The following is a 13,313-nucleotide window of genomic DNA, read 5'->3' on the forward strand; positions in this document are numbered from 1 at the left end:
GTTGTAGTCCTTAAAAAGGGAACAAACTTAGAATGTGTGTAGATTATAAGGATCTAAACAAGGCATGCCCCAAAGATTCTTTTCCGCTGCCTAACATCGATCGCATGATCGATGCCTCAGCCGACCACGAGATCCTTACTTTTCTCGATGCCTATTCTGGGTATAATCAAATCCAAATTAACTCGGAGGACCGAGAAAAAACTTCATTTATCACCAAATATGGAACGTATTGTTATAATGTAATGCCCTTTGGGCTAAAAAATGCAGGAGCTACTTACCAACGCCTAGTAAATAAAATGTTTGAGGAACAAATAGGTAAATCAATGGAAGTTTATATTGATGACATGCTAGTTAAGTCCCTGCGCACAGAGGACCATTTGGCTCATTTGCAGGAAATGTTCATGATTTTAAGGAAATACAACATGAAGCTTAACCCCGAGAAATGTTCTTTCGGGGTCGGTTCAGGCAAGTTCCTTGGCTTCAAGGTATCAAATCGGGGGATCAAGATCAACCCCGATAAAATCAAGGCCATCGAAGACATCGCCATCGTGGACAGTGTAAAAGCCGTACAGAGGCTAATGGGACAGATTGCTGCCTTAGGCAGATTTATTTCAAGGTCGTCAGATCGAAGTCACACATTTTTCACTCTACTCAAAAAGAAGAACGATTTCGCCTGGACCCCGGAATGCCAACATGCATTGGAGGTATTGAAGCGATACTTATCGAGCCCACCACTTCTTCCCACTCCAAAGGCAGATGAGAAACTTTGCTTATACTTGGCAGTATCGGAAATCGCGGTAAGTGATGTCCTAGTTCGACAAGAGCAAGGTACGCAATTTTTCGTTTATTATGTAAGTCGAACCTTAGGGGAATCAGAAACTAGATACCCACACTTAGAGAAATTGGCACTCGCACTAATAAGCGCCTTTCGAAAGTTAAGACTATACTTTCAATGTCACCCCTTATGCGTATTAACCACTTACCCACTTCATAATATTTTGCCCAAACCCGAACTATCAGGCCGATTGGCCAAAATGGGCTGTCGAACTTAGTGGGTACAATATCGAATATCAACCCCGGACGGCCATCAAGTCTCAGATTTTAGCGAACTTCGTGGCCGATTTCACGCCAACCCTCGTACCCGAAGTTGAAAAGGAACTCTCGTTGAAATCAGGTACATCATTGGGGGTATGGACCTTTTTCACAGACGGGGCTTCGAACGTAAAAGGGTCCGGGCTAGGCATCATCTTAAAGCCGCCTACGGGTAGCACTATTAGGCAATCTATCAAAACTACTAGGTTGACTAACAATGAGGTCGAGTATGAGGACATGATTGCAGATCTCGAGCTAGCTAAAAGCTTGGGAGCATAAGTCATTGAAGCCAAGTGTGACTCTTTACTGGTGGTAAATCAAGTAAACAAAACCTTCGAAGTTCGAGAGGATAGTATGCAAAGGTATTTGGACAAACTATAGGTAAATTTGCACCGTTTCAAAGAATGGACTTTATAGCATATACCTCGAGAACAAAACAGTGAGGCTAATGCACTTGCAAATTTGGGATCATCGATCGAGGAAGATGAGATCAGCTCGGGGACTGTAGTTCAACTCTCGAGGTCCGTGATCGAGGAAGGTCATGCCGAGATAAATTCTACAAGATTAACCTGGGATTGGAGGAATAAGTATATTGAATACTTAGAGAACGGAAAACTCCCATCAGACCCTAAAAATTCGAGGGCCCTACAAACCAAAGTTGCTCGATTCACATTGACTGCAGATGGAACATTATACCGAAGGGCATTCAATGGACCATTGACAATATGTTTAGGTCCAGGAGACACCGACTACATCTTACGTGAGATTCACGAGGGTACTTGTGGAAATCATTCCGGTGTCGATTCATTAGTCCGAAAAATAATCAGAGCAGGCTATTATTGGATCAATATGGACAAAGATGCGAAGGAGTTTGTTCGAAAATGTGACAAATGTCAAAGGTTTGCACCGATGATCCATCAACCCATAGAACAACTTCACTCAGTCCTATCCCCATGGCCATTCATGAAATGGGGAATGGATATCGTCGGCCCTCTACCATCGACCCAGGTAAAGCTAAGTTTATTTTATTTATGACTGACTATTTCTCTAAATAGGTTGAAGCACATGCGTTCGAGAAAGTGAGAGAAAAAGAGGTTATAGACTTCATCTGGGATCATATCGTATGTCGATTTGGGATACCTGCCGAAATAGTGTGTGACAATGGGAAACAATTTATCGGCAACAAAGTGACGAAATTCCCCGAAGACCACAAAATAAAAAGGATATTATCGACACCGTATCACCCTAGTGGGAACGGACAGGCCGAATCAATGAACAAGACTATCATTCAAAACCTAAAGAAAAGGTTGAACGATGCTAAGGGAAAATGGAGAGAAATCCTACCCGAAGTTCTTTGGGCATATCGAACAATATCAAAATCCAGTACGGGGGCAACCCCGTTCTCCTTAGTATATGGCTCTGAAGCCTTGATTCCAGTCGAAGTCGGGGAACCCAGTGCCAGGTATCAATATACAACAGAAGAATCAAATCAAGAGGCTATGAATACTAGCCTCGAATTATTGGATGAAAAACGAGAAGCTGCTCTCGTCCAGTTGGCCGCCCAAAAGCAGCGGATCGAAAGATACTATAATCGAAGAACCAATCTTCGCCATTTTAAAATACTTAGTGCTAAGGAAAGTCACCCTCAGCACCCGAAATCCAAATGAAAGAAAACTGGGTCCAAACTGGGAAGGACCGTATCAAGTACTCAAAAATGTCGGTAAAGGATCCTACAAAATCGGTATTATAAACGGCAAACAACTACCAAGCAATTGGAACGTGTCACACCTAAAATGATACTACTACTAAGGTACGCCCCTTCCATGTTCATTTATATTTCGAAACTAACCCTTGCAGGAGTTCAATCAAAGAACAAGGATGGATCATTCTACACGAAGCCTTAGGTCTGAAAGCACGCGTTGCACTCTTTTTTTCTTAGACCGATTTTATCCCAAATGGATTTTTCGGTAAGGTTTTTAATGAGGCAACCATTGATCGTGCTAACTTAGAACGATTTAACAGTATCCGAGGCCTCTTTACAATCAACCTCGAATACTGGTGGGGCATTACCCTCAAATATATCAAGTTCAATACAAGAAAGTTACTTCATGACAACAGGGTTCCAATAGGAAAAATTGTAAGAGCCAAATGGTCAAAATGAACCATGCTCATGTAGATTGCTCGATCCCTGGTATAAAATATAAACACATGTATAACAACATGAAAAGAAACTTCTTTGCCCATATCTCGTGTCGTCCTCTATTTCATGATCTATTACGCAAACAGGCTCAAGGGCCGATGATTACCCCACAAATCAGGGACTGCCACTCGACCATTAAGCCTATGGGCTACATTACTTCGAGTTCAAATCACTCGCTCGACTAATAAGCCTACGGGCTACATCATCTCAAGTATGAGCAATCACTCACTCGACCATTAAGCCTACAGGCTACATTACCTCGAGTTCGAATCACTCACTCGACTACTAAGCCTACGAGCTACTTTTATTTCGAGTTTGAGCAAACACTCACTCGACCATTAAGCCTACGGGCTACATTACTTCGAGTTCAAATCACTCACTCGACTAATAAGCCTACGGGCTACATTACCTCGAGTTCGAATCACTCACTAGACTACTAAGCCTACGGGCTACTCTTATTTCGAGTTCGAGCAAACACTCACTCGACCATTAAGCCTACGGGCTACATTACTTCGAGTTCGAATCACTCACTTGACTAATAAGCCTACGGTGTCATGGGCCCAAATCCTTACGTTGGGTAGCAGCACCCGCTCGCCTGTGCGGCGCCTGCAGTTCCCCTCACTGCAGGCCAGCCTTCTTCCTGTCCCAAGATTTCTCAAGCACGATCCTGTGCCTGTCGGAGGGACTCGCCCATAGGCTCGCCCCAACTTGTGCCGCCCATAAGATGCCTAGGCCCTTAGCCCTAGACATGTCGTGGCGGTTCATCTTAGGATCACAATCCATGCGCGCCCTAGGGGATTGGCTTAGGACATGTCTTGTCCTTAGCCCAAGACTGAGCATCGCTCCCGCGTGCACAGCCCAATCCTCAAGCTTACACTCGTCTAGTGCATCCGCGACTAGCTCGTGCCTCGCCCGAGTAAGGCAACCTTTAGCCCTTGGCCATTGTCATGCGCCTTTTTCATGCCATGCCCATACATAGCCCTCTTGTAGCACGCTTCCATTCCGAAGTAGTGCAATGTCGCCCACACCTGCACCTTTAGGCCAACGGACCCTTGCTTGCATGGTTGAACCAAAGCCATGCTCACAAGTCAACACATGATGCCCCTATGACAGGTGCGTCAAGTATCCAATCGGCACGGAGGTCTCGTTCCAATATTCGGCAGCCCGCGGGGTTGGCCGTTCCACACATCGAGCCTCCAGCACCACTTTGATGCCCAACGCAGGCCCGAAGGCGTTGCGCCATCCACACGAGTTCCCAAACTCGTGTGGATGCCTTTGGCACTCCTTTGAGACATCTAGGCAGGCCCTTGGGGTTGCCCCCAAGGTAGCTCATTCTATACGGCTCGGTGGCAGCACGCATGGGGGAGGCAGGGCGGAGCTTTCATCCCCTTATATATGCTTAAAATTAAAAAGCCCAAGTTGCCCGAGTAGACTGCTCTACGTCAGACCATCAGAAGGACCTTTTCTCACCAGTTCTTAGTCGAAATCACAACTCCAAAATGCGAGTTGTGACATCCTCCCACACTCATAATGTCATCGTCCCCGATGACACATCATAGCTTAAGACATCCCGGAGTCTGCCCCCTCAGGTATGCCCATTGAAGCTCCCTTTGTCCTGTGGGTTGGACTTCCTCGAAGTCCTTTCTCAAAAGGAGTCGTGCCCCATGCACTTCTCCCCCAAGTATCTTCCAAGCGTCACTTGCACTCTCTGGTGTCTAACTTTGTGATTGACCCACACTAGTCAAATCACACCATGACCCTCATGGCCTTCATGTCCGTCTAAAGCTTTCCTTTACAGGTTAGCACATCAATGTGCTCTATTTGACGTCGCTCCCGTAGCCTTTCGCTCCCGTAGCCTTAAGATGCCCTCTTTGGCATAGCTACCATAGCCTTTTCGCTCCCGTAGCATTAAGACGCCCTCTTGGCATAGCTCACGTAGCATTCTGCTCCCGTAGCTTTCTTTGCCCTCATTACCTTGAAGATGTGTTCGCTTCCAGACCCACGACTTCGCCCATATGCCTCTTGCATAGGCGGGATCCTCCCACACTCAATGTGGAGGATTCATCTTAGCTCTGTCGTCCCACTTGGCATTTGGCCAGCTCTTGGGACGACCTTTGGTAAGTACTACATTCCCAAAGTCATAGCATCGCCGCATTTCCGAACAAATCAGTTGTCACTTCCTCAGCAAGTAGCCAATACTCCCGGTAGTACTTCAATACTCGCCCTATAGCGAGGTACTCTCTTGGTCCTGCTAGCACGGCTTACCGGTTCAGTGTGCCTCGCACTTTGACACTCTCGGTCCCCGATCATTCGACATACCCCTTTCCAGAATGATGACACCTTCTAACTTGGAAACTCGCCCCATTTCGAAGCTCCGCTATACCCTCGAATCCGTTTCCTCGCCTTGTCAATGCCCTCAGGCAACCCAAAGTCTTCTCCCGAAGGAAAGACACTCAACATGATGCGTTGCACGCATCCTTGGCAAGATCTCCGCTATGATCATGCCCAAGTTTATAGTCCATGGCTCCCACTCTTCGCAATATGGTTGCACGACCTGGAAAACATGGCTTTCTCTTGGCCATCCGACTCATCGGCATATCACCTCATTCAGTAGCACCTTAGACTGACGAAAGGCAATGGAATCACCCATTTCTTTCATCGACCATTAGTATCTGGTTCTCGATCTTTGGTGGCATATGAACATCAATCTCTTCTTTGACGTGATCTCGGCACTGACATCCAAAATGCACTCGCCTTATCCACCCTTTGCCTTGACGTTGTGCCATGGCATAGTATGGCCTTAATCAGCTCTGATACCAAGTGTCACGGGCCCAAATCCTTACGTTGGGTAACGGCACCTGCTCGCCCGTGCGGCGCCTGCAGTTCCCCTCGCTGCAGGCCAGCCTTCTTCCTGTCCCAGGATTTCTCAAGCACGATCCTGTGCCTGTCGGAGGGACTCGCCCGTAGGCTCGCCCCAACTTGTGCCGCCCGTAAGATGCCTAGGCCCTTGGCCCTAGACATGTTGTGGCGCTTCATCTTAGGATCACAATCCATGCGCGCCCTGGGGGATTGGCTTAGGACATGTCTTGTCCTTAGCCCAAGACTGAGCATCGCTCCCGCGTGCACAGCCCAATCCTCAAGCTTACACTCGTCTAGTGCATCCGCGACTAGCTCGTGCCTCGCCCGAGTAAGGCAACCTTTAGCCCTTGGACATTGTCATGCGCCTCTTTCATGCCATGCCCATACATAGCCCTCTTGCAGCACGCTTCCATTCCGAAGTAGTGCAGTGTCGCCCACACCTGCACCTTTAGGCCAACGGACCCTTGCTTGCATGGTTGAACCAAAGCCATGCTCACAAGTCGACACATGATGCCCCTATGACAGGTGCGTCAAGTATCCAATCGGCACGGAGGTCTCGTTCCAACATTCGACAGCCCGCGGGGCTGGCCATTCCACACATCGAGCCTCCAACATCACTTTGATGCCCAACGCAGGCCCGAAGGCGTTGCTCCGTCCACACGAGTTCCCAAACTCGTGTGGATGCCTTTGGCACTCCTTTGAGACATCTAGGCAGGCCCTTGGGGTTGCCCCAAAGGTAGCTCGTTCTATACGGCTCGGTGGCAGCACGCATGGGGGAGGCAGGTCGGAGCTTTCATCCCCTTATATATGCTTAAAATTAAAAAGCCCAAGTTGCCCGAGTAGACTGCTCTACGTCAGACCATCAGAAGGACCTTTTCTCACCAGTTCTTAGTCGAAATCACAACTCCAAAATGCGAGTTGTGACATCCTCCCACACTCATAATGTCATCGTCCCCGATGACAAATCATGGCTTAAGACATCCCGGAGTCTGCCCCCTCAGGTATGCCCATTCAAGCTCCCTTTGTCCTGTGGGTTGGACTTCCTCGAAGTCCTTTCTCAAAAGGAGTCGTGCCCCATGCACTTCTCCCCCAAGTATCTTCCAAGCGTGCCTCTGCACTTCACCTCCATTCGGTGTTCACTTGGAAAGTGCCTCCGCACTTGCACCCTCTGGTGTCTAACTTTGTGATTGACCCACACTAGTCAAATCACACCATGACCCTCACGGCCTTCATGTCCGTCTAAAGCTTTCCTTTACAGGTTAGCACATCAATGTGATCTATTTGACGTCGCTCCCGTAGCCTTAAGATGCTCTCTTTGGCATAGCTACCGTAGCCTTTTCGCTCCCGTAGCATTAAGACGCCCTCTTGGCATAGCTAACGTAGCATTCTGCTCCCGTAGCTTTCTTTGCCCTCATTACCTTGAAGATGTGTTCGCTTCCAGACCCACGACTTTGCCCATATGCCTCTTGCATACGCGGGATCCTCCCACACTCAATGTGGAGGATTCATCTTAGCTCTGTCGTCCCACTTGGCATTTGGCCAGCTCTTGGGACGACCTTTGGTAAGTACTACATTCCCAAAGTCATAGCATCGCCGCATTTCCGAACAAAGCTCTTTGTTTTCCAGTTGTCACTTCCTCAGCAAGTAGCCAATGCTCCCGGTAGTACTTCAATACTCGCCCTATAGCGAGGTACTCTCTTGGTCCTGCTAGCACGGCTTCCCGGTTCGGTGTGCCTCGCACTTGGACACTCTTGGTCCCCGATCATTCGACATACCCCTTTCCAGAATGATGACACCTTCTAACTTGGAAACTCGCCCCATTTCGAAGCTCCGCTATACCCTCGAATCCGTTTCCTCGCCTTGTCAATGCCCTCAGGCAACCCAAAGTCTTCTCCCGAAGGAAAGACACTCAACATGATGCGTTGCATGCATCCTTGGCAAGATCTCCGCTATGATCATGCCCAAGTTTATAGTCCATGGCTCCCACTCTTCGCAATATGGTTGCACGACCTGGCAAACATGGCTTTCTCTTGGCCATCCGACTCATCGGCATATCACCTCATTCAGTAGCACCTTAGACTGACGAAAGACAATGGAATCACCCATTTCTTTCATCGACCATCAGTATCTGGTTCTCGATCTTTGGTGGCATATGAACATCAATCTCTGCTTTGACGTGATCTCGGCACTGACATCCAAAATGCACTCGCCTTATCCACTCTTTGCCTTGACATTTTGCCATGGCATAGTATGGCCTTAATCAGCTCTGATACCAAGTGTCACGGGCCCAAATCCTTACGTTGGGTAACGGCACCTGCTCACCCGTGCGGCGCCTGCAGTTCCCCTTGCTGCAGGCCAGCCTTCTCCCTGTCCCAGGATTTCTCAAGCACGATCCTGTGCCTGTCGGAGGGACTCGCCCGTAGGCTCGCCTTAACTTGTGCCGCCCGTAAGATGCCTAGGCCCTTGGCCCTAGACATGTTGTGGCGCTTCATCTTAGGATCACAATCTAGCCCTGGGGGATTGGCTTAGGACATGTCTTGTCCTTAGCCCAAGACTGAGCATCGCTCCCGCGTGCACAGCCCAATCCTCAAGCTTACACTCGTCTAGTGCATCCGCGACTAGCTCGTGCCTCGCCCGAGTAAGGCAACCTTTAGCCCTTGGACATTGTCATGCGCCTCTTTCGTGCCATGCCCATACATAGCCCTCTTGCAGTATGCTTCCATTCCGAAGTAGTGCAGTGTCGCCCACACCTGCACCTTTAGGCCAACGGACCCTTGCTTGCATGGTTGAACCAAAGCCATGCTCACAAGTCGACACATGATGCCCCTATGACAGGTGCGTCAAGTATCCAATCGGCACGGAGGTCTCGTTCCAACATTCGGCAGCCCGCGGGGCTGGCCGTTCCACACATCGAGCCTCCAGCACCACTTTGATGCCCAACGCAGGCCCGAAGGCGTTGTGCCGTCCACACGAGTTCCCAAACTCGTGTGGATGCCTTTAACACTCCTTTGAGACATCTAGGCAGGCCCTTGGGGTTGCCCCCAAGGTAGCTCGTTCTATACGGCTCGGTGGCAGCACGCATGGGGGAGGCAGGTCGGAGCTTTCATCACCTATACCCCCCTTATATATGCTTAAAATTAAAAAGCCCAAGTTGCCCGAGTAGACTGCTCTATGTCAGACCATCATAAGGACCTTTTCTCACCAGTTCTTAGTCGAAATCACAACTCCAAAATGCGAGTTGTGACATACGGGCTACATCATCTCGAGTTTGAGCAATCACTCAGTCGACCATTAAGCCTAAGGGCTACATTACCTCGAGTTCGAATCACTCACTCGACTACTAAGCCTACGGGCTACTCTTATTTCGAGTTCGAGCAAATACTCACTCGACCATTAAGCCTACAGGCTACATTACTTCGAGTTCGGATTACTCACTCGACTAATAAGCCTACGGGCTACATCATCTCGAGTTTGAGCAATCACTCACTCGATCATTAAGCCTACATACTACATTACTTTGAGTTCAAATCACTCACTCGACTACTAAGCCTACGGGCTACTATTATTTCGAGTTCGAGCAAATACTCACTCGACCATTAACTCTACGGGCTACATTACCTCGAGTTCGAATCACTCACTCGACTACTAAGCCTACGGGCTACTCTTATTTTGAGTTCGAGCAAATACTCACTCGACCATTAAGTCTACGGGCTATATTACTTCAGGTTCAAACAATCACTCAACTCGACTACTAAGCCTATGGGCTACCTTATTTCGAGTTTGAAGCAAGCACTCACTCGGTTATAAAGGCTACAAATTCGATCAAATTGCCTAAAGCCTTATGAAAACCTTCATAAGGTACGAATGAAACAAAATTTTCTCAAGGCAGAGAATAAAACGGAGGCGAGTCAGGAAAAGAAATGATCTTTAAATATACAAGAATATTTACAATGTCCGAACAGGACGCTGCACAAAAAACCAAAATGAAAACTAAGGGCTAAATTTCTTGGTTATCTACGGGGGAAGTCTCTTCTCCATCGGGCTCCTCCCCACTCTCGGACCCACTCTTGCTCCCACCATTTCCATCATCATCATCATCATCGGAAGCCAAGGCTTCAATATCGGCTTGATCTTAAGCTCTTTTTATCTCTTTGGTGAGATCGAAACCTCGAGCATGGATCTCTTCGAGGGTCTCCCTCCGAGATCGGTATTTAGCAAGTTCATCAACCCAATGTGCCCGAGTGTTGGCGGTCTCGGCTGCCTCTCTTGCTTGTACCTGTGCAGCTTTAGCATCTACCCCGATAGACGGCCACTAATGCATCCGCATATAACTTTGCTTTTTTGGCATCAGATTTGGCCTTGGTAAGTTCGGAGGCCAACCGAGCCTCGAGTTCCTCTATTCTTCTCGCTTGAACCGAACTCTTCTCCTTCATACCTTGAAGTTGGCTTGTAGTCGATGACAATTGGGCCCGAACAATCTCCTTTTCTGCAGCAAGATGGTCCATGCCATCTTTCCATCCCATGGTCTCCGCCCTTATTATATCAACTTCCTCACGAAGCTGCTCGATCGTCTCGAGTTTCTGCTGCAGCTGTGAGATCGAAATATTAGCCTCCAATCCTGAATTAAGCCCATGAGTTCTTAATATTATCATTACCTGCTCGGTCAGGTCGGTCTGGTCTTGATGAGCCTTGGCCAACTCAGCTCGAAGGCCTTTGATTTCTTCTTCTCTTTGCCCAGAAAGGAGTCTGAGGGCGTTCATCTCCTCCGTAACCCATTGGAGGTCGGCCTCGAACCGATGCAGCTCAGCTCGAGACCGAGAACATACTTCTCGATTAACCGTCACGGCCTGCGAAGAAAGAAGAAAAGAAGTTAGAAAAGAATAGCAAACATAAAAGTAATATCAACGAAGAGAGTTAATACTTACCCGATTCAGAGCTTGCTGCACTTCACAAAAAAGGCCTGACACATCACTAGGGCCAGCAGCATCCTCGACCCCAGTAAACAAATCACAGAAGGGGTCCTCCCCTTCATGAGACCGGCTCATCTCGAGAGCCCCCAAAGCTTGGGTTTCCCGAATCGCCTCTTCGGAAAAGGCAGGGAGAGTGGGCGAGTCTCCGATTATTATTGCCCCAAGTGGCTCGCTTGGGGCGTTCTCCTCAGTTCGGAGAGCTTCAGGACCGGCCCCTTCCGATATACCCACCATTTGTTGACTTCAGTGGGAAGCATCCTCGATCTCTAATGATGTGGGGACTCTGCCCAAACCTTCCTCCGATATCTCCTCGGTCTGAGGCGGATCTTTATAAATCACCATCGATTCAGCTGCCTTTGGGGCATCGATGGTTTTCTTTATTCGGGCCACCAGCACGGACCCGTCGTTTTCTTCTTCTTCATCTTCATCCCTTGGACGCAGAACTGATTCTACGGTCAAAGGAATGGTATTCTTCCTTGGCTTACGAGCCATCCTCGTCTTCGGTTTTGGATCTTCGGAGGCGGAGGCCCTTTTTCTCTTATTATCCTTCACCGGCTTTGGATTCGAGGCCGAAGAGGCGCCTCTTCTTCGACGGATGAGGGCCTTAAAACCGCATCTTTACCCACACCTACATCGATTCCCATAACGTCATTTTCCAGTCCCTCTTGGTCTTGTTTAGTTCTTGAACCTTCTACTATTCAACAATAGTTTCCCTTTCATTCCCTTCCAAAGTGTTAAGGGTTTTGGGTTTTACATTTATGACCAGAGAAATATATTTCATGACAATTGTAGCAAACTAATTTCCCTTAGTGTTTCCATGGTAGGGGTTTGTTTTTGGCCAGTTTCAAATTGCTACCGGTGGCAATAGGTGGAAGTGTTTTGGTATTTTGGACCACATGTGCTTTTGGGCTTGGTGGAAAGGTAATTCTAGGCACTCTAGTGGAATTTCTGACTGGCTGGAGGTTCTTATAAATGGCTGCAAGGTTTTTTCATGAAGTTTGGCTACATCAACCGCATCCATCATTTTTTAAGGGTTAGAAGCTTTCACCAATCACCATCCACTGCAAATCAACTTTCAAACCTCCCACAAAGCAGTAAACAAAATAGGCTCTATTGAGTGAAGGGTTAACTACTAATAAGTAGAAACGTAATTCTTCAAACTTATTAAAGTAACTATCCACATCTGCCCACTGTTAAAGTTGGTTAAACTCAACGACTATATCCATCGGCCTGATGTTACCATACCTTCGGCGCACAATAAGATAGAAATTCCTCCAAGAAATGACCCCTTCATGATCCATTATGCATACATCGAATCAAGTATTCATTTTTTCTTTAATATGAACAACAACATAACTCATTTTTCATATAATAAAACTTGGTATAACTCAAAAAATATTTCACAACGCTTAATCCAAACCACGAGGGATGTTACAATCAAACTCTGGAAAGGCTAACTTAACATTTGAACCCCCAAAAGAGTTGTTCATATTTAATAGGGTGAGGGAGTTTGTTTAGATATAGGTTGATTGTTGGATTGTGAAAATTGATGTGAACATTGGGTTGTGAAAATGAGTTGCTCATAATGGCGTGATAAGTATAAAAGGTCCGTGAGAGGTAACAAAGTTTACCTGGGTACGAGGTTGTCAGACTAATCGGTAACATCGGATTAGACAGAGACAATTGTGTTGAAGGAAAATGGGTGGTTGTAACTGTGTTTGAAAGAGAAATGTGGGCTTGTTGTGATGTTAAAAATTGAGTCCTGGGACTGAAAGTGCAGTGCTTGTTAGATTAAAAGGAGGTGCATTTAAGGACATGCTCCTACCTCCTTGAGAAAACATCGACGTTACTAAAGACAGAGTTGCTTTCTGAAGATTCTCCGCCAATAGCTAGAGCCACCACTGATTTACTGGAAGTAGTAGACTCCAATCTTTTTCCTGACTCAATATGGCTCAACCACACATCCAGGCGACAATTGTTTTCCTCTCAACTTTTTTCAAAGAAATTCCAACGATCGTCGGGTACCCTATCTTTATCCACCATTTTCAAAGAAATCCTGACTCTGGATACCAAATATAGCATAACAAGCTACCAAGAACTAAAGAATTAAAGAGATAAAAAAATTGACAAAAAGGAAAATTAGATTTTCATTGGCAAAAAGATGGATTTACACCGACTCCAATGGAATAATT

At 47.2% G+C, this 13,313-nt stretch overlaps 1 protein-coding gene across 2 annotated transcripts; it reads right to left on the reverse strand.

Moving 5' to 3' along the window:
• Window positions 1-10,057: 10,057 nt before the first annotated feature.
• LOC104113402 (uncharacterized) lies at window positions 10,058-13,311 on the reverse strand. Of its 2 annotated transcripts, XM_009623551.4 has the most exons (3): window positions 11,077-13,310; window positions 10,807-10,998; window positions 10,058-10,740 (listed from the first exon to the last, which is right to left on the reverse strand). In XM_009623551.4, the coding sequence occupies exons 1-3, from the start codon at window positions 11,353-11,355 to the stop codon at window positions 10,438-10,440; spliced, it is 774 nt and encodes a 257-aa protein (XP_009621846.1). In that variant the 5' UTR covers window positions 11,356-13,310; the 3' UTR covers window positions 10,058-10,437. The 2 variants fall into 2 exon arrangements, with proteins under 2 accessions (XP_009621846.1, XP_018632266.1); XM_018776750.3 differs by having other exon boundaries at window positions 10,058-10,998; window positions 11,077-13,311.
• Window positions 13,312-13,313: the final 2 nt, after the last annotated feature.

The sequence above is a fragment of the Nicotiana tomentosiformis genome, chromosome 7 (assembly GCF_000390325.3).
Source record: "Nicotiana tomentosiformis chromosome 7, ASM39032v3, whole genome shotgun sequence".
Taxonomy (NCBI): Eukaryota; Viridiplantae; Streptophyta; class Magnoliopsida; order Solanales; family Solanaceae; genus Nicotiana; species Nicotiana tomentosiformis.